Source organism: Perognathus longimembris, chromosome 28 (assembly GCF_023159225.1).
Source record: "Perognathus longimembris pacificus isolate PPM17 chromosome 28, ASM2315922v1, whole genome shotgun sequence".
Taxonomy (NCBI): Eukaryota; Metazoa; Chordata; class Mammalia; order Rodentia; family Heteromyidae; genus Perognathus; species Perognathus longimembris.
This window is the reverse complement of record NC_063188.1, coordinates 104070857-104092695: the sequence shown is the minus strand read 5'-3', so window position 1 is coordinate 104092695 and position 21839 is coordinate 104070857. Positions and strand designations below refer to the sequence as shown.

General features: G+C 42.3%; 1 protein-coding gene across 2 annotated transcripts in view; it reads left to right on the top strand.

Moving 5' to 3' along the window:
* The first annotated feature begins 777 nt into the window (after window positions 1-777).
* The window catches only part of Txlng (taxilin gamma), a 65069-nt gene continuing 44007 nt past the window's right edge, over window positions 778-21839 (top strand). The window contains exon 1 of one of the 2 annotated variants that reach the window (XM_048336837.1): window positions 778-993. In XM_048336837.1, the coding sequence (XP_048192794.1) occupies window positions 892-993 (102 nt within the window). In that variant the 5' untranslated portion in view covers window positions 778-891. Of the gene's footprint in view, window positions 994-6942; window positions 7104-21839 lie in introns of those variants that run through there. The other variant, XM_048336838.1, reaches the window with a different exon arrangement.

The following is a 21839-nucleotide window of genomic DNA, read 5'->3' as shown; positions in this document are numbered from 1 at the left end:
CAATATGTTTGAATTTCGTGACAGTCTGTGCTTTTCAGAAGCTCATCCATTGGAGATCTGGCTATCAGAAGGAAATACAAGGACCCCCGCCCCCATCATATCTAGAAAAATAATTTTCAACAAACCGAATCTGAAGATTTTATGTAATGATACAAATGAAGGAGAAAGCAGGACATATGCATGCAATTAATCTAAGTGTGGAGAATCAGTTCAGCCCAGGTGAGTAAAAAGCAGCCCCACACCTTTAAAGGAGCTTCGGACAAGTAAGTGCAGTGAGAATTCAGGTGGAGACCTTGAACTTGGGGCAAGTGTCAGAGCCCAACGCTCACACTGAGAGCTCCTCTATGCCCCAAACATTCCCGCTCAATTCTAAAGAACATCAACCGAAGCAAGAACACAACAAAGTGTTCCTGATGCTGTTCCTTCTCGAGCACTGGAATGTTTTTCAACTTTTCCTTAGGATAATAATGATTCCTTTTGGGTCCAGTGATACTGAATCCAGAAACTACAAATTCCAGTAGGCTGCGCGCGTAGCAGAGTGGGAACTTCACGTTTCACAATGTGGCTTAACACGCGAATCCCCCCCAATCCGGGCCTGCAAGCGGTGGCCGTGCAGCCTTCTGGGACTTGTAGTTCCATCCCAAGTCCCTTTCCCGGTTCGCGCAGACTCGTGGGGCCTCTGTCTGCCCTTCGGCCCTACAAGAAGCCCAACCCAGCATTCAGTGCTCCCCACCCCCATCTCGCGGTTTTCCCTTGGGGGCAAACCTCCTCCTGTCACGTGGAAAAACTCCCATGCAGTGATTGGCTGTGGTGGATCAGGGGCGGAGCGCAAGGCCTTGCGAGGTTCCTTGCCCCTGGTCGGGCCGCTTGTTTGGCTGCTGCCGTCACCTCATGGCGACGCGGGTTGAGGAGGCAGCGCGGGGAAGAGGCGGCGGTGCTGAGGCGGCTGTCGAGGCCGGACGGGGTGGACGGCGACGCAGCCCTCGGCAGAAGGTCGGTCAGAGGGACTCCTTCATGTTGTTGAATCAGGGGGGGTGGTATACTCGGGCTCCCTTTTTCGGGGTCCACCTCTTCACTCTCCCTGGTTACCTTTAGCCACGGGACGAACATCCGGCCCTTTTCCCTCCCGGGGGTGACGACAGTGGGAGCAGGTGGAGGGGGGTGCGACTGGGATGGATGGGATGGGAAGGGATGATGGTTGGGGCTTGGGGATACAAGGCAGTGTATGTGTGTGTGTGGGGGTGTCGAAGGAGAGCAGGGTACACCGGGACTGGGGGGTAGGTGTGCAAAGCGGGGGCGCGCCAGGTGTGACAGCCACGTGCGGCGGGCCGGCGCCGCGGGGCCCCGGACGCCAGGTGTTCTCTCGGGCTCTTCCCTAGCCCCTGCGGTCATGATGCTCCCGGCGCTGGACGCCGCTGTCTGGGGCTCCCTGAGGTTCTAGGTTCTCGCCCACTTTGCATCCGGCAGGTGCGCAGGGTGCGCTGCGGGGTGCACCCGAGCTGTTGAAGGCGAGGCTGTTGCGCAGTAAGATAACAGAGCGGGAGCCGGGGCTGCGCTGCGCCCCCCTTCCCCCCGCCCCCCTCCGCTCCCCGCCACTGCGCGGGCGGACGGGCGGTGAACGCAGCGGGAGTGGAGGGGGGAGCGAGGGGCGCTTAGCCCTTAGGAACCTAGGCCCTGCGGTTCTGGGCACTGTGGGCCTTGGTTACACGTGGGGCAGGGGAGGGGAGGTGATGCTGGAGAATCTCTTGTCCCCCACAGCCGGGGATGGCATCATCATAGCCTTCCCAGTCCTCCAACTCCTTTCCTTTCCTTTCCTTTCCTTTCCTTTCCTTTCCTTTCCTTTCCTTTCCTTTCCTTTCCTTTCCTTTCCTTTCCTTTCCCTCCCTCCCTCCCTCCCTCCCTCCCTCCCTCCCTCCCTTCCTTCCTTCCTTCCTTCCTTCCTTCCTTTCTTTTTTTCTTTCTTTCTTTTTTCCTCCTTTTTAATTTGGTAAGCGGAAACTTGAGCGCCTCCCCAACTTGGCCTTTGGTCTTTCTTAATCTGGGAGGGCAGGCTGGACGGTTCCCCTTGCCTTACTTGACTCTTGTCAAGGAGTTTTCAATGTCTCCCTGGATACAGGAAATCGAGACCTCTTTCAGAACGGGAGAATTCCACTTGTTCTGGAGCTCAGTGGGTGGAGTTTGAGAAAGATTGCACAAGGAATGGGGTACTGGGCTTTTGGAAAGCCCGGGGACAGAGAACTGTGGGGAATGGGGTTGGAAAGGTGGAACCCCCCCTTCTTTTTTCTTGCAGGTGAACATGAAAACATGCCACTTGTTAAGATGTCTTGCGTGGTCATTCAGGGCTATTTCATGTCATTTAATTATGTATTTGGCTAGTCTTAGAAATCATTCCTGTATGAAATTACGAAATAATATTTTTCCTAATGTGATTCATGAACTTCAAAAGGGAACAAAGGTCCCGTTTACATTTGAGCAAAGTGTCAAGAATTGGCTTTTGGGGCCAGGCCTGTTTCTAAGGTCAGGTTATTCTCATGTCTCTGCATGAGAGGTTGGCTACTACTCAATTATCTCCCTCTCCTCACTCTCTCCTCTCTTCCTTCCCCCTCTCTCCTAAAAGAAGGATCTAGTACTTGTAGAACTCAAAAAGCCAGGGACCAAATGTACTTTAGGGATTCAACACTGTCATTCTGGACACTTGACTATTCCCTAAGGGTAGAAAGCCAATCTCAGTGTTTGATTTCATAGGTTCCCCTGGGGAGAACTAAGATAAAAGGCTATTGCAATTGAGGACATAAGTTCCCTTTTATGCCACTGGGTAAGGACAGAAAGTCATTGAATTAGGAATTGAGGCTTAATCAACTAGTATTTTAAACTACCCCATAAGAGGTAATGACCCTTGGAGTTACAGAGAGCTTTGTTAGTACCTAGATATGAATAATCATATGTGTCTACTGTCTTGTCTGGTTTATTTACCTTGTACTCCCTTTTTATTTTCTCAGTCTTTCTTGAGACTCTTTCCTTTTGATATCAACTGACTTTGATATGGAATTGAAATGCACAGCTAAATAACAGTTTTTGAATTTTCACTAAAAAATAGCGTGTTGTATCTGCAAAAATCAGCTTTTACTTACTCTTATGCCCTCCACCTCCCCCCATACACATGGAGCTTGAACTCAGGGGCAAGAGGACTAGGAATAGCTGGGGTTGCTTGTTCACCTGGCCCTCTCTCACTTAAGCCATGCCTCCAACCCAGCTTTTTGCTGGTTTTTTTTGGAGATGGAGTCTCCCAAATTTGTCTGCCTTGGTTGGCTTCAAACCTCTGATCTTCCAGGTCTCACCTTCCTTGAGTATATAGGAGATCCTTATTGTTATTATTTTTTAATTTTCCCTTGGTCACTAACGAGAAAATATTTCTAATTCTGACTTCTTTGTTTTTCAGGAAGCAGAAATAAAGTTTAACAAATTAGGCTTTTGAAATATTGAAGGAATTAAAAGTGATTATCATTGTTTGGTTCCATTATGGGATTTTAAGTGAGGAAAATTGGAGATGGGCTTTCTTGGTTCCTGTTTGAATCATCTTTGGTTGTTTTTTTGAGACAGGATCTTACTGTTGTAGACCAGGCTGGCCTTGAACTTGGATTCTCTGGTCTCAGCCTCCTGAATGCTGGGATTGCTGGAATTACAAGCCTGTATCACCACACCTTGCTTTTTTGAAACAGGTTCTCTCCATGTTGCCCAAGCTGGCCTTGAACTCTTAGGCTCAAGTGCCTAGTCGCTCTTGACCTGCTCAATTAATTGGCTTCATTTCATAACTACATCCACTTGAATGGTCTCTTAAGGTAACTTTTTCCTGAAGGTAATATTACAGTACATTTTTAGAGGTCTCTTGAGGGATTTCTACAATTGTACTAATATAGTATCTATGAGCTACATGTCACTAAGTTGGTTAAAAAATAAAAATTAAGAATTCTGCTTGTCAATCATGCTAGCCATATTTCAGCTGTTGCAATAGCCAGTATGGTTAGGCATCTCTATTAGAGCAGATCTAGAACATTTTCATCATTGTATATAATTATACCGGATAACATTGGTCTAAAAAAAGGACCATTATATTATCAAGTATTTGGGGGGATTTTTGTCTTAGAACATCAAGCTTATTCATATTATTTTCTAAATTCCTGTATAGAATTTATTTTCTAGGGGTGTGTGTGCGCATGCACTCATGCACACACACATGCATGCACACACTCACTAGTACTGGGGCTTGAACTCAGAGCCTGAGCCCTGAGCTTTCTTGTTCAAGGCTATTGCTCTACCACTTGAGCCACAGCCCCACTCCTAGTCTTTTGGTGGTTAATTGGAGATAAGTCTCATGGACTTTCCTTCCCCTGACAGGCTTCAAACTGTGATCCTCAGATGTCTGCCTCCTGAGTAGCCGGGATTACAGGTGTGAGCTGCTCATGCCCAGTTTGTAGGTTGAGTTTTAAGAAAAAATAGCCCCACATTTTTTTTATTGTGCATGCCAGTACTAGGGCTTGATCTCAGGTTCTGGGTACTGTCTCTGAGCTTTTGTGCTCAAGACTAGTGCCCTACCACTTGAACCACTGCTCTACTTTTGTTTTTTTGGTGGTTAATTGGAGTTAAGAATCTCATGGGCTTTCCTGCCCAGACTGGCTTTGAACCCTAATCATCTGATCCCAGCCTTCAGGGGCACTTGGCTTTTTATTTAAGGGGGAAAAACTCTACTTTTTTTTTTAAAGCAGTTTTTAGGTTTACAGAAAAATTTAGTAAGAAATATAGAATTTCCACATATACCCACACATACCCCCTTCATGTACATCATGGCCCAGTGTGATAATTTTGTTGAAGTTCTTTAGGTAGCATTGGTGCCTTAGCACTAAGCCTATAGTTTACAGGGCCACTCTGATATTATACAACATATACCTTTTGACAAGTGCATCATAATATGAGTTCCACCTAGTCATCCCTCTTTTTCCCAACACTACTGGGCCCCCTACTGGTTTTGAGATATAATCTTTTTTTGTTTTTGCCTGTCCTGGGGCTTGAACTCAGGGCCTGGGCACTGTCCCTGGCTTTTTTTTGCTCAAGGCTAGCACTCTACCACTGGAGCCACAGCGCCACTTTCAGCTTTTTCTGTGTATGTGTTCTTGAGGAATCGGACCCAGGGCCTCATGCATGCAAGGCAAGCACTCTACTACAAAGGCAACTTCCCAGCCCAGAGATATAATATTGAAATGTGTCTTCTTAAAAAGTAGCCTCCAATGTTTCTGCCTCAGCTCCGTGAGTGTTGGGATGGATCAGCTATCACTAATCTTTCCCATGAATTTATAGTTTTGACTCCCAAAGTGTCCAAGCTTGATTTCTTTTGCTAGATTTTTTTCCCTTGGGAATGTTAAAAACTATTTGTTATTAAACTTAGTTCTAGAAACCATTTGGAAGGCTAAAAATATATGATAATTAAGCTCAACAAATTATACATTTGCGTAGTGCCCTATAGCTTTTTATGACATATTTGCACATACATTACTTCTCAGTATTAGTCAGATGCTATGGAGAAGATTGGACAGCTGTCATTGCCCACATTTACTGATGACAAACTGCTCAGTAAGGTCAAATGATTTGCCCAAGGGGTGAAGCTGAGTCTGGAACTCAGTACCCTTTCATCTACCGTATAGTAATAAGTAGTGTAGCAGTGGTAAATAGAACAGATTTCAGAGTCAAGACTCTTGGCTCTCTGCCACTTAATAGCTGTGAAATCTTGAGCAAGTTTCTTAATATATAAGCCTCAGTTGGGTTATCTATAAGGTGGGGATGATGCTAATGCTATCACATTAAGATTATTCTGATGAATAAGAATTGATGTGACATTAGGCAGAGTGCAAAGTATATAAAATTTTACATAGCTTAGAGGAGGGGAATACATAAGATATATCTTTCTTTTAAGGTGCCATTAATTTTGCTTTCTAGCTTTTTATATTCTCCCCTCTTTCCAGACTCTGTGCTTGATATAATGAAGAAAAATCAGTCAGGATTGGCAAGAGTGTGGGGTAGGATGAAACTGTTTTATTAAATCTTGTTTTTCTGTTTGTCAGTTTGTTGAATTTCAACTTTTCTGCTATAGATATTGATAAATAGCAAAATGATTTTGTGTTTACAACACTTTTCTAGTTGTATTGCCAAGCTTTGATAAATTTCACTTTTTATGGGAGTCAAACAACAAAAGTGATGAGAACAAGTCAGATACAGCACATTCCTCTAACAATATCACAGTTTTTATTATAATAAGCCACATTTATTTATTTAGTTATTTGGGAGGTTTATTTGGCAGTACTAGGGTTTGAACTCAAGGCCTCATATTTGCTAGGAAAGTATTCCACTACTTGAGCCACATTCAGTACTATTTATTGACTTGTTTATTGTTTGTCTCTTTGATTTTTGTGTCTGCACCAGGGCTTGAACTCAACACCTCACTTTTGCTTGACTTTTTTTTGCTTACTAACTGGTGCTCTACCCCTTGAGCCATGCCTCCAGTCCAGTTTTTATGCTTTGTTAATGGGAGGTAGAGGCTCTCAGACTTCCCTGTTTGGGTCACTTTGAACCTCAATCCTTCAGGTCTCAGATTCCTGAGTAGGTAGGATTATAGTCATGAGCTACCAGCTACCAGCATCCTCTCTCATCTTTCCACATTTCCTGAGCATAGTAAAGGTTAATCATATTGAATAGGAGCAAAACTTTGTGGTAGGTAAAAGGAGTAATAGTTTTTGGTAGACAAATTGTGTAGGCTGGGGGTGGATGATTAGGGGTATGGCAAATACATTGTGGTCAGGGGTGATATTTGATTTGTTGAGCCTTATAAACTTAATACCGCTTGTTTCATTTACTTAGCTTTACCATATATGATTTATGAGGTCTGCTTTGCAGGTAGCTCCCTCCAAAAGGTACCTGCAAATGAAATGTGAAAGGTAAAGCGTTTAAAGAGACCTTTTGAAACTTCAAGTCCACACAGCCTGGTGTTAACAAAGAGCGGAAGTGGTCTGAGTAAGTAGGACACGTGAAAAGAAGGCTTGGTGTTTGTTTCAAAGGTGCATCGGGATTGGTCTATGTGGAGCTGAGAGTGACTTCATAAAATTGGGACAATGATGTTCCACTTCGGTAACCCATAAAATAGAGGACCATTTTTACATCTAGGAGTCTGTGGCTTGACCTGGGCCTTGCTCCTCTGCAAACTGGGTCAGGCCCAAGCATTTAACTATCAGTGGCTTTGGGCATTAAAAATAATCAAATTTCTTTGTTTTTTTTCTTGCTGCTAGGACAGGTGTTTAGGCTAATTGCAGGGAATCATTGTGTCAAAAGAACTTTAGTGCTAGAAATGATCTATAAGTGGGGTCCAGTAGCATCTTTTGTTTTGTATATTTATTTTGTCCAAAATTTTTATGGTGCTGAAGACCAAACTCAGAGGTTTTGGACATTCTAAGAATGTTCTACCACAGAGCTACATCACCAGTCCTTGTTTTTTTTTTTTTTTTTTCCTCTTTAAATGTTTGTGGAAACTACTGGGGTTTGTATTCAGGGCTTCAAATTTGCTAGGTAAGCAAACTTGAGCCATACCCCAGCCCTTTTAATGCTCTAGTTTTTCTTAGATTTGGTCTCCCATTTTTGCTTCTGTGATCCTTCTGTTTATGTATGCCTGCCATGCAGCTGGGATTATAGGCGTAAGCCACCAAGCCTTTGTCCTTGATTTTTTTTGAGACAGTTTTGCTTTATAGCAGCTGCTGGACTCATCATCTTATAAAGGCAAATGATGTACACAGTCTAATACAGATATTATCAGTAAACACAGCATCATTACCCACATCTATTAGAGAGATTATGAGTTTCAGGAAGCTGTGTCCTAACTAGACCAAAAGGTCTAGACTCTTGTACATTCTGGCTTCTTTACTAGTGCAGGAATTCAGGCTCTCTGGTCTGTTAGTTTAGCACTGCCTTACCCTTCTTTTCTGCTCATTAACTTGTTAGTGCTTTCTTCTCTATGTTCTTGGTCCTCTTACTATGATGATTACCCTGGATCATTAATTTTTTTATTGTAATTATAAAGTTGATATACAGGGGGGTTATAGGTTACATAAGTCAAGTAAAGAGTACATTTCTTTTTTGGACAATGTCATCCTTCTCTCATCTGGATCATTGTTGGTGCCAACCGATGGTAAATTGGGCCACCCCAGAAATTACATTACCTTCAATTTATATATGTATGCCTGTGCATATCCTCTATATTAACGTGTTGCTGTAGCACAACAAATCATACCAGATCTAGAGGCTTAAATAAACAAGCACCCTCTCACAACCCTTGTGTTTATAGACACCAGGAGTGCCTTAACAGATACTTCTGCTTTACAGTTTCCTCATGGGCTACAGTCAAGGTATCTAGCTGAGCCCCAGCCTTTCCTGAAGGCGAGAAAACCCTCTTTTGAGCCTGCTCACAGGGCTAGTGGAAAGACTTAGTGCCTCATGAGAGGAATTCAGTTTCCAAGACCTCCTTGAATTCCTGGCCATGTTGCCTCACTATACGGCAACTTACAAAGTGGCAGTCAACCTCTCTTCAAAGTAAACAGAACACAATTATTGCTTGTGTTTATACCCTAGTTTCCCCTTCCCTCACTGTCCTGGGGCTTGAACTCAGGGCCCAGGCCCTGTCCCTGATCTTTTTTCTCTCAAGGCTACCTCTACCCCTTGTGCCACAGCTCCATTTCTGGCTTGTTTTGGTGTCTAATTGGAGATGAGAATCTCCTGGGCTTTCCTGCCCTGGCTGGCTTCAAACCACAATCCTCAAATCTCAGCCTCCTGAGTTGGTAGGATTATAGGTGTGAGCCACCAGCATCTGGCTGTATGTGCATGTGTGCTGGTTCTGGGCCTTAAGCTCGGCCTGCATGCTGTCCCTGAGCTGTTTTCCTCAGTGCTAGCCCTCTGCCCTGCCACTTGAGCCATAGCTCCATTTCCAGCTTGTTTTGGTACTTAATTGGAGATGAGTGTCTCATGGGCTTTCCTGCCCAAGCTGACTTTGAACTGCAGTCCTCAGATGTCAGCTTCCTAAGTAGCTGGGAATACAGATGTGATTCATCAGCTCCTGGCCTATATCCTAGTCTTGAAGGCAACGTTCCATCACTTTTGCCACATTTATGCATAAGAAGCAAGTCCTTAGTTCTTAGCACACACTGAAGAGGAAGGGATTGCACAGATAGAAGGACTATTGCAGGTGAGGATTTGGGGTGGTTTTTTAACAGGCTATCTACATACCCTCGAACTCAATAACTCCCAATTTCTAGAAGGGAAATAATCAAAGGCTAAGGATGTAGCTCCATGGTAGTGTAATTGAATAGTATACATGAGTCCCTGGATTCAATTCCCAGCACTACATAAAGTTTTGTTTTTTGTTTGTTTGTTTTTGGCCAGTCCTGGGCCTTGGACTCAGGGCCTGAGCACTGTCCCTGGCTTCTTCCCGCTCAAGGCTAGCACTCTGCCACTTGAGCCACAGCGCCGCTTCTGGCCGTTTTCTGTATATGTGGTGCTGGGGAATCGAACCTAGGGCCTCGTGTATCCGAGGCAGGCACTCTTGCCACTAGGCTATATCCCCAGCCCCCTTTTTTTTTTTTTTTAAGAAAACAGGAAAGCCAAAGTAAATAGCTTGCCACACATAGTGGCTTACACCTGTACTCATAGAACTTGGGATTTGGGCAGGAAGATCGTGAGTTTGTGGCCAACCAGCCTAGGTTACAAAGCAAGACACTGTCTCAAAAACAAATCAGATGAGTACAAAGATGCACAATTAATTTTTCTCATTAAAATCATGTACAGAGTTGGGCACCAGTGGCTTACATCTGTAATCCTAGCTACTCAGGAGGCTGACATTTGAGGATTGTAGCTTGCAACCAGCCCGGGTAGGAAAGTCTGTGAGACTTATCTCCAATTAACTGCCAGAAAACAAAGTAGCGCTGTGGCTCAAAGTGGCAAAGTGCTAGCCTTGAGTGGAAAAAGCTCAGGGACAGTGCCCAGGCCCTGAGTTCAAGTCCCACAATGCCACACCCACGCAAATTAACCATGTACAAATCATATCCATCTTGGTTGGCTAATTTGATTACCATATTCCCAGTCACTAAAACAATACCTGGAATATTTTAAGTATTCAAGAAGGCACTTGCAGGGCTGGGCTACTAGGGCCCCTTTCTGAGCTGCTCATTTTCAAGGTAGAGTCTACTTAGTATGCCTCACCAAACTTGGGCTTCAACCCTCTTACCTCTGTTTCCTTGGACCATGGGAGATGATAAGCATGCATCAGCAAGCTCAGCCATTGGTTAAGATGGAGTCTGATGAATCTTTTTTCTTTTGTTTTGCCAGTCTTGGGGGCTTGAACTCAGGGTTTGGGCACCATCCCTGAGCTTCATTTGCTTAAGGCTAGCACTCTATCACTTAGGCTACAGTGCCAGTTCTGGCTTTTTCTGTTTTTGTGGTACTGAGGAATGGAACCCAGGGCTTCATGCATGCTAGACAAGCACTCTACCACTAAGCCACATTCCCAGCCCCTCTGATGAACTACTTGCCTTGACTGCCCTTGAACGACAATCCTCTGATCTCTACATCCCAAGTAGCTAAGATTACAGGCTTGAGTCATTGCACCCAGCTTCATTTCCTTCTTTATACTTCCTGCGTCCTCATAATTTTATATGAGTTATATGCATGACTTTTATTAGACAAGAAAAAAAAGAGGATGCTTTTTAAAAGTTTTAAAGTTTTCCATTCCCTGAATGGTGATAGTGTTAGGCTTTCCTCAGCAAAATAAGATGAAAGATGGAGTAGAACCCAGCCTCTATGTGAACTGAGCAGCTAACTAGTGGTCTGAAGCAGAGGAAGGGAAGAGGATCAGGCTGCAGGTCACAGACATTGTGCCACTGTGCTTGAAGATAATGTGGCAATTGGCTATGCTTGGTGTAACTTTGAAAAAAGATGTTCCCCTCTCTGAGCAGACACAATCCCAATCCAGGATGCACACCTTGGTCAGAAGATTGAGTTAGATGTCAGCTCCATTCTTCAGCCAGGATCCTTTGTCCCTGTCCTGTGGATCTATGTATGCCTCGGAGAGCCCACCTAGCTAGAAAGACCTCAGATCCTGAATGTGAGAGGCCAAAATTTGAGCCTGCTCATACTGGACTCGCCTATCACCTTTTCACAGCCTTACCCACTCGTGACCATGGGCAGTCATTATTAATGCCACCACTTCTTTAAAAAGGACACATCCATTATGTGTGTCCCCAGGCCAAAGAACAAAGAGGAAGAAGGCAAGGCCTGGAATATGAGTCTCTGGAGGCCTCTTCAGGATTCTGATTTCCTTGTTCATACCTGGCCTTGAGTAACAATCCTGACTTCCCCCATCTTGCTCCTTATCACCTATTCAGAATTTTCCTGACTCTGAGTCTGACCAGAACTTCTCTCCTACTTGCCTTCGCTATCCAAAGGACAAGTGGCAAACAGGCAGGCTATTGGCCAGTGGCCAGTGGAGGCATTGGTGGAGGGCTTTGTTTCCTGGGCGTTTGCTCTATGCCAGGTGCAGCTGAGACTTCCATGCTTGTTATTAGAGGTTTGTCCTCAGCAGGCATTATTAGCCCTTATTTTCTGATAAGCATGAGGCTTGGCAGTGGCAATAATTGTCCAAAGCTGCACAGCCAAGAGAACAGCAAGGCTGGGACTCTGAGTTTGTGGCCTCTGGCCACTCCCTCCTGCCTTATTCTATTCACAGAGCTTCCACCACTCTTAGGACACAGACCAAGGCAGCTGAGCTGCCAGGGGCTGGGTGAAGCATATAAATGCATTCCTTCCCATGGGCAGGCGGGTGCAGGTAGGGGCAATAAAAACTGCCTTATGAGCTGCTGCTGGTGGCTCATGTCTGTAATCCTACTTAAACTGAGATCTGAGGATCACAATTTGAAGCCAGCCCATGCAGAAAAGTCTACTAAGAAAAAGTGCTAGCTTTGAGCAAAAATAGTTGAGGGATAGCGCCTAGGTCCTGAGTTCAAGCCCCAGGACCAGCAAAAAACAAAAACAGAAACACAATCTGCCTTATGATGAAGCACAGTGAGAGTAGGGTTAGCTATCACTTTGTACCAGCCCTAGAGATACATTACTTTTTTTTTTTTTTTTTTTTTGCCAGTCCTGGGCCTTGGACTCAGGGCCTGAGCACTGTCCCTGGCTTCTTCCCGCTCAAGGCTAGCACTCTGCCACTTGAGCCACAGCGCCGCTTCTGGCGGTTTTCTGTATATGTGGTGCTGGGGAATCGAACCTAGGGCCTCGTGTATCCGAGGCAGGCACTCTTGCCACTCGGCCATATCCCCAGCCCGAGATACATTACTTTTTAAATTTAATTTTTTTATTATTTTTGTGCTGGTCCTGGGACTTGAATTCAGGACGTAGGCACTATCCCTAACTTTTGTGCTTAACTTTTGTGCTCTACTACTTTGAGCCACAGCACCATTTCTGGCTTTTTGGTGGTTATTTGGAGATAAAAGTCAGAGGGAGGGGCTTTTCCTGCCTGGGCTGGCTTTGAACTGTGACCTTCACATTTCAGCCTCCTGGGTAGCTAGGATTACAGGTGCGAGCCTGTTTTAATGTACCTCAAGCTGAGCAGGATTCATTGGGTAGCCCAGGCTGACTTCAAATTCTCTATCATCCTGTTGTGGCTCCTGGATGCTGGGACGGATTATAGCCATGCACCTTATCTATCTCTTTGCTTCCAATACATGTCTTTCCTCAGAACTCTTATCATTCTCTGGATTCACACATTTTATTGTTAGACTAATAGCTCTATTGAGAAAAATTAACATGTGGTAATTATTTACCCACTTACTGCAGTAGTTTTTACTATATGTACAGAGTTGAGTGACCATCAGCACATTTGTTTATTTATTTATTTAGTCTTGGTCCTGGAGCTTGAATTCAGGGCCTGAGCACTGGTCTTGAACTTTTTTATTTCATTCATTTATTTATTTTTGGGTGCTCAAAGCTAGTACTCTACCACATGAACTATAGCTCCACTTGTGGATTTTTGGGTGGTTAATTGGAATTTAGAGTCTCATGGACTTTCCAGTTCTGGGTGGCTTTGAACTGTGATCCTCAGATCTTCGCTTCCTGAGTAGTTAGGCTTACAGATGTGAGCCATTGGTGCCTGGCCATTTATATATATTTTAACATAACCTGGAAAGAGTACTCTCTTTGAAATGTTGCAAAGAAAGAAGAATTCAATCTGTGCTTTCTGTGTCCTAGGTTCATGACTGTGGGCATAGTATTGTATTCTGTATTGAATGGCCTAATAGAAACAAGTTGAGTTCTCATCTGCTTCTGCATTCACTCTGTTGCAATATGGCACTTAAGTTGAAGTATATGAAGACAGTCTGGGCTTGCACAAATATGTAGTCTAAAGAGAGGATTGTTAAAGCCTTTTTTGAAAATTATGGAAGCTTTTTGATTTGATAAATCTGTTTTGTACATCTCTTCCCCTACCCATAAAAGTTTTTTCATAATGCTGAGGATGGAACACATGTTGAACAGGTGCTCTAACATTGAGCTACAAGCTACACACCCAGTCCTGCTTTACATTTCATGGATCTTTTTTTTCCATGCATCAATTTGGGATATCCATAAACCATACTAGTTTATGTACTGAATTATGTTATTCTGCCACATATTGACATATTTTTGACAAATCATACTGAAACAACCCCTCTCCCCTGTGTATTTTGGTGAGGAAGAGAGAATCCTAGCATAGTTGAGTGTCATGGCCTTGATTAGCTTTGTTACTGGACACAGCTTTTGCATCATTGGTACATAATGAGCATTGTACATAATGAACATGTAATCTACCTTAGTCTTTTGGAAAGGATGTTTTACTTATTGATACTATGGATCCAAATTTATTTGTGTGGGTCCTAGGGCTTGAACTTGGGGCTGTCAAGCATGGTGCTGTCACTTGATCCAAAGCTCCACTTCTGGCTTTTTTGTTCTGGTCCAGGTGCTTGAACTCAGGGCCTACGAGTTTGTGAGCTTATTTGTGTTCAAGGCTAGCGCTCTACTATTTGCGCTACATACAGTGCCACATCTGGATTTTTCTGAGTAGTTTATTGACATAAGAGTCTCAACAGGTTTTCCTCTGCCCATGCTGGCTTTGAACTTTGATCCTCAGATCTCAGCCTCCTGAGTATGAGTAGTTAGGATTTCAGGCATGAGCCACAGGCATCCCACAACTTCTAGCTTTTTGACAGTTAACTAGTGATAAGGGTCTCTTGGGTTTATCTGTTTGGGCTTGCTTCAAACCGTGATCCTTAGATCTCAGCCTTCTGAGTAGCTAGAACTGCATGAGTTTGTTTGACAAGGGAGGGAGTTCATTGTGATATTTCCATTCATGTGTACAATATACTCCATCAATCTTATCCCTCTATTATTCCCAACTTTATTCTTTTTAATAGTGTACAGTTGTATTCCCCCTTTTTTGGGTGCCTATACTTGCACACACTAGGGTTCGGTTTGTTGATGTTTTAATCTTTAAAATCTAGGTTAAAAAATACTGCCTTAGTTTGATTGGCATTCTTTATTTATTTATTTATTTATTTATTTATTTATTATTATTTTTTTTATTAATTGGACATAAATTTTTTTACAAGGTGTTGTGCAAAGAGGGTGCAGTTACATAGTAGGGCAGTGTGTACATTTCTTATGATATCTTACGACCTGTTTTTCTATCCCTTGTCTAGGTCAGGTTGACATATATGCAATATACAATGTATCAAGAACATATACAGTATCCACAGACTTGGTCTCTACTGTCTCTCCGTCTCCCTTTGTTAACAGTCATATATCAGGGAGATCATGCCCCTTTGTTTTCTGTGTTCTAGGCTTGTCTCACTCAACATTATTTGTTCGAATTCTGACCATTTCCCTGCGAATAACAGTATTTCACCATTCCTAATGGCTATGTAGTATTCCATTGTGTATAAGTACCATATTTTTTGGATCCATTCGTCTGTGGAGGGGCATCTGGGTTGTTTCCATATTTTAGCTATTGTGAATTGTGTGATTGGCATTCTTATTTGTGTTTCCTTCATTATGAACAAGGTTGTGAATGTTTTTCCTATAATGGGCATGTTTAGTTTTTTAATTGTGATCTGCTTGTTAACAAATAATTGAAAATTAGGTCTCTTGTATTATTTGTAAGGGCTTCCTGTGGTCTCTGAGGCTAGTCTGAAGTTGCAATTACTATTTAGTAAATTGATCTTCCTCTTCCTTTTCTCCATAGTTCTTGAAGTTTTTGAAAGCCCTCTCCATGGCAAGGTTATAAAAATTACTTTGGAATTACTGTAGTTCTTTGTGATTTTCATTTTTTCATGTTTCAATTTTGGTATATCTAGAAGGATTCGATAGGATACCCACTGTCCCCACCTTTATGGTTCAGGACACAGTCCATCCCGAATCATTTATTTCTTTACCAATTTGAAATCACACCATCCTTAATATAATAAAGTTCCACATATGAGTCTGTGACCTTGTGTGTTTTTTTTTTTGGGGGGGGGCAGGCTTGTACTGGGACTTGAAATTGAGGCCTTGTGCTCTTGGCTTTCTTGTTCACAGCTGGATTTCTACCATTTGAATCATACCTTCAGTCCAGTTTTTTTTTTGTATCCCTTAATAGACTTTTATTTTTAAAGGCTAAAATTGTGGTTTTGCAGTAATATTGTTATTAGTATTTTATTTATTTATTTTATGCCAGTCCTAGGCCTTGGACTAAGGGCCAGAGTATTGTCCCTGGCTTCTTTTTGCTCAAGGTTAGCACCCTGCCACTTGAGCCACAACGCCACTTCTGGCCATTTTCTATATATGTGGTGTTGGGATATCGCACCCAGGGCTTCATGTATACGAGGCAAGCACTCTTGCCACTAGGCCATATTTCTTTTTTTTTATTTGTTTATTAATTGAACACAAATTTTTTGACAAGGTGTTGCGCAAAAAGGGTACAGTTACATAGTAGGGCAGTGTGTACATTTCTTGTGATATCTTACGTCCTGTTTTTCTATCTCTTCTCTAGGTCAGGTAGACATATATACAATATACAATGTATCAAGAACATATACAGTAGCCACATGGCCACGCCCAAGAAAGTTCGCCTAGGGCTTTAAATGTAATGTCGATATTAGACCATATGTCAACAATAGTCTTATATGAACGTACATACACAGCTTTTGAGCTATTGTATTCCCCTGAGAGGTCAATTTTTGACCTTTATATGTTGAGTAATTGTTTGGTTTTAGTTACATACTGTTGGGTCGCTGCCCCGATCCTGTGGGGAATACTATTTGACAAGCAGTTTTTGGTTTCACAGACTTGGTTTCTACTGTCTCTCCGTCTCCCTTTCTTAACAGTCATATATCAGGGAGATCATGCCCCTTTGTTTTCTGTGTTCTAGGCTTGTCTCGCTCAACATGATTTGTTCGAGTTCTGACCGTTTCCCTGCGAATAACAATATTTCACCATTCCTAATCGCTATGTAGTATTCCATTGTGTATAAGTACCATATTTTTTGGATCCATTCATCTGTGGAGGGGCATCTGGGTTGTTTCCATATTTTGGCTATTGTGAATTGTGCCGCGATAAACGTGGAAGTACAAATGTCTTTTTGATACCTTGGGTTTTGCTGTTTAGGATAGACACCTAGGAGTGGTATGGCTGGGTCATAGGGTAGGTCTATATTGAGCTTTTTGAGAAACCTCCATACTGTTCTCCAAAGTGGTTGTACTAATTTGCACTCCCACCAACAATGTAGAAGGGTTCCTTTTCCCCCGCACCCCCTCCAGCATTTGTTGTTGACTAGGCCATATTTCTAGCCCTGTTATTAGTATTTTAAAGAGACAAGATCTTGCTAATGTTGCCCAGATTGGCCTTGAACCCTTGGACTGGTCACTGTAGCTCTATTTTTTTTTAATGTCAGTCCTGGGGCTTGAACTGAGGGCTAGGTGCTATCCCTGAGTTGATTTTTTTTTCCTTAAGGCTAGTGCTCTACTGCTTGAGACACACCTTCACTTCTGGCTTTTTGTTGGTTAATTGGAAATAAGAGTTTCACAGACTTTTCTTGCCTGGTCTGGTTTTGAACTGCGGTCCTCAGATATCCTCCTACTGAGTAGCCATGTGTGAACCACAAGCACTCAGCTTGTAGCTATCTTTTTTTTTTTCAGGTTCTTTCTTCTATTGACCAAGTAAGTAGCTCTATTCTGTTTTTTTTGTTGGTTGTGGGGCTTAAACTCAGGAACTGGGTACTGTCCCTGGGCTTCTTTGTGCTCAAGGCTAGCACCCTACCACTAGAGCAATAGTGCCATTTCTGGTTTTTGAGTGATTAATTGGAGATGGGAGTCTCACGGATATGTCTGCCTAGGCTGACTTTGAACCACAATCCTTAGTTCTCAGTCTCCTGAGTAGCAAGGATTACAGGCGTGAGCTACTGGCACAGCTCTGTTCTTGTGCCTAGTGGTTTTAAGGGAGTGTATTTTAAAATTATGTTTAAATATTGTGGAAAATGGTATTGATAATACCCAGATTTTCTGGCTTTGTTAGTTTTGTGTTAACATTATCTAACATCGTCATGTATCCTGTTACTATATGGCAGATTACTATTTGATACAGAGATTTAACTTGAGCATATTAATGACTTTAACAAGTTTCTACATTAGTGAAATAATGGTGTTTCTTAAAACTTCATTTTGAATTTCTTTTCATTTTGAGTTTATAAAAATTTTGTTAACTATTATTAATTGAAGCATCAAGGATTATGTATTATATAAGTGAATTTAAGATTTTCTTCAAAGTATTTAAGACTTTTTTTTTCCTATCCTAGGCTTTGAACTCTCAGGGCTTAGGCTCTGTCACTGAACCTCTTTGTGCTCAACACTAGTGCTCTGCCACTTGAGCTACAGCACCACTTCCGATTTTCTTTTTTTTTTTCTTTTGATAATTTGTATTTCCTCTTTATTTTCCTGGCTAGTCTCAGTACGTTCATTTTTATTATTACAATTTTTTTTTCAAATTTTTATTATCAAACTGATGTACAGAGAGGTTACAGTTTCATATGTTAGGCATTGGATACATTTCTTGTACTGTTTGTTACCTTGTCCCTCATACCCCCCTCTCTCCTCCCCCTTTCCCTTCCCCCCCCCCAGGTGTTCAGTTCACTTACACCAAACAGTTTTGCAAGTATTGCTTTTGTAGTTGTTTGTCTTTTTTTACCCTGTGTCTCTCAAATTTGGTATTCCCTTTCAATTTCCTGCATCCAATACCAGTATACACGGTTTCCAATATACTCAGATAAGATTACAGAGATAGTGTAGGTACAACCACAGGAAGGGGATACAAGAACATCATCAATAATAGAAGCTACATATACACATGGGACATTGAAAGTAGTTACAACTGTGATATAACAATCGTTTCCGTAACATGGAGTTCATTTCACTTAGCATCATCTTTTTTTTAAATTAATTAATTAATTTTATTAATTGAACATAAATTTTTTTACAAAGTGTTGTGCAAAGAGGGTGCAGTTACATAGTAGGGCAGTGTGTACATTTCTTGTGATATCTTACGACCTGTTTTTCTATCCCTTGTCTAGGTCAGATAGACATATATGCAATATACAATGTATCAAGAACATATACAGTATCCACAGACTTGGTCTCTACTGTCTCTCCGTCTCCCTTTGTTAACAGTCATATATCAGGGAGATAATGCCCCTTTGTTTTCTGTGTTCTAGGCTTGTCTCACTCAACATTATTTGTTCGAGTTCTGACCATTTCCCTGCGAATAACAATATTTCACCATTCCTAATTGCTATGTAGTATTCCATTGTGTATAAGTACCATATTTTTTGGATCCATTCGTCTGTGGATGGGCATCTGGGTTGTTTCCATATTTTGGCTATTGTGAATTGTGCCGCGATAAACATGGAAGTACAAATGTCTTTTTGAAACCTTGGGTTTTGCTGTTTAGGATAGATGCCTAGGAGTGGTATGGCTGGGTCATAGGGTAGGTCTATATTGAGCTTTTTTTTTTTTTTTTATTGAGCTTTTTGAGAAACCTCCATACTGTTCTCCAAAGTGGTTGTACTAATTTGCACTCCCACCAACAATGGAGAAGGGTTCCTCTTTCCCCACAGCCCCTCCAGCATTTGTTGTTTCCTGAGTTCAGAGTATAGGCCATTCTAACTGGGGTGAGGTGGTATCTCAGGGTTGTTTTTATTTACTTAGCATCATCTTATGTGTTCATAAGGGTATAGCTATTGGGCCTTGTGATGCTCTGCTATGACTTGCCTAAACCTGTACTAATTATTCCCAATAAGGGAGACCATAGGGTCCATGTTTCTTTGGGTCTGGCTCACTTCACTTAGTATAACTTTTTCCAAGTCCTTCCATTTCCTTACAAATGGGACAATGTCATTCTTTTTTTTTTTTTTTTTTTTGGCCAGTCCTGGGCCTTTGACTCAGGGCCTGAGCACTGTCCCTGGCTTCCTTTTGCTCAAGGCTAGCACTCTGCCACTTGAGCCACAGCGCCACTTCTGGCCGTTTTCTGTATATGTGGTGCTGGGGAATCGAACCCAGGGCCTCATGTATACGAGGCAAGCTCTCTTGCCACTAGGCCATATCCCCAGCGCCGACAATGTCATTCTTTCTGATAGAGGCATAAAATTCTATTGTGTATATGTACCACATTTTCCTGATCCATTCGTCTACTGAGGGGCATCTGGGTTGGTTCCAGATTCTTGCTATGACATATTGCGCGGTGATGAACATTGTTGTGCTGGTGGCATTACTGTGATTTTGTTTGTGGTCTTTTGGATAGATACCCAAACCACTTCCGATTTTCTGGTGGTTAATTGGAAATAAGAGTTTCACAGACTTTTCTGGCTGGGTTGGCTTCAACCACGATCCTCAAATCTCAGCCTCTTGAATAGTTAGGATTATAGGTATGAACCATCTATGCTCGGCTGACTTTAAGACTCTTTCAATATTACCTTGTATATTTTTCCTATGTGAATTAGGTTTAATATTTGGCATCAGTTTTTTAACTCTGAAAGCAAAAAAAAATCCCCTTAAAAGATTAATTTTTTCTGCCAGACATTGTGGTGAATGCCTGTAATCCCAGCATTTGGCAGGTAGATTTTGAGATCAAGGCCAGTCTTGGCTATATAAGACACTATCACAAAAACAGAACAACATAAGATTAAGTTATAAATAAATGAAAATATTTTCAGGCACATTATTAAAAAAAACATGCAAAGCATAATTGTTTTGTTGTTGTTGTGCCATAGGTGGATACCAGGGCTTCATTGTGTGCTCATGCCACTCAACCTCCAAAAAGCAGCGTATCTTTTTTTTTTTTTTTGCCAGTCCTGGGCCTTGAACTCAGGGCCTGAGCACTGTCCCTGGCTTCCTTTTGCTCAAGGCTAGCACTCTGCCACTTGAGCCACAGTGCCACTTCTGGCCGTTTTCTACATATGTGGTGCTGGGGAATTGAACCCAGGGCTTCATGTATAAGAGGCAAGCACTCTACCACTAGGCCATATTCCCAGCCCACATACCATTTTTTGTGTGCCAGTACCAGGGCTTGAACTCAGGGCCTCAAGCTTTTGCTTGGCTTTTTTGCTTTAGTCTGGTGCTTTGGCACTTGAGCTATATACATCCACTTTGGCTTTGTTGCTGGTTACCTGGTGATAAGAGTCAGATTTATCTGTCTGGTCTGGCTCAAACCTTGATTCTCAGATCTCGTGTGTGTGTGTGTGTGTGTGTGTGTGTGTGTGTGTGTGTGTGTGTGTGTGTGTGTGTGTGTGTGTATGTATTGGGACTTGAACTCAGGGCTTGGGTACTGTTCTTTAGCTTCTTTTTTTTTTTTTTTTTTTTTTTTTTTTATTTTTTTATTTTATTTTTTTTTTTAATTATCAATTGAACATAAATTTTTTTTTTTTTACAAGGTGCTGTGCAAAGAGGGTGCAGTTACATAGTAGGGCATTGTGTACATTTCTTGTGATATCTTACAACCTGTTTTCCCATCCCTTGTCTAGGTCAGGTAGACCCATATGCAGTATACAATGTATCAAGCACATATACAGTGTTCACAGACTTGGTCTCTACTGTCTCTCCATCTCCCTTTGTTAACAGTCATATATCAGGGAGATCATGCCCCTTTGTTTTCTGTGTTCTAGGCTTGTCTCACTCAACATTATTTGTTCGAGTTCTGACCATTTCCCTGCAAATAACAATATTTCACCATTCCTAATCGCTATGTAGTATTCCATTGTGTATAAGTACCATATTTTTTGGATCCATTCATCTGTGGAGGGGCATCTGGGTTGTTTCCAAATTTTGGCTATTGTGAATTGTGCTGCGATAAACATGGAAGTACAAATGTTCTTTTGATATCTTGGGTTTTGCTGTTTAGGATAGATGCCTAGGAGTGGTATGGCTGGGTCATAGGGTAGGTCTATATTGAGCTTTTTGAGAAACCTCCATACTGTTCTCCAAAGTGGCTGTACTAATTTGCACTCCCACCAACAATGGAGAAGGGTTCCTCTTTCCCCACAGCCCCTCCAGCATTTGTTGTTTCCTGAGTTCAGAGTATAGGCCATTCTAACTGGGGTGAGGTGGTATCTCAGGGTTGTTTTTATTTGCATTTCCTTTACTAGCAGGGATGTTGAGCATTTCCTCATGTGTTTCTTTGCCATTTTTATATCTTCTCTTGTGAAG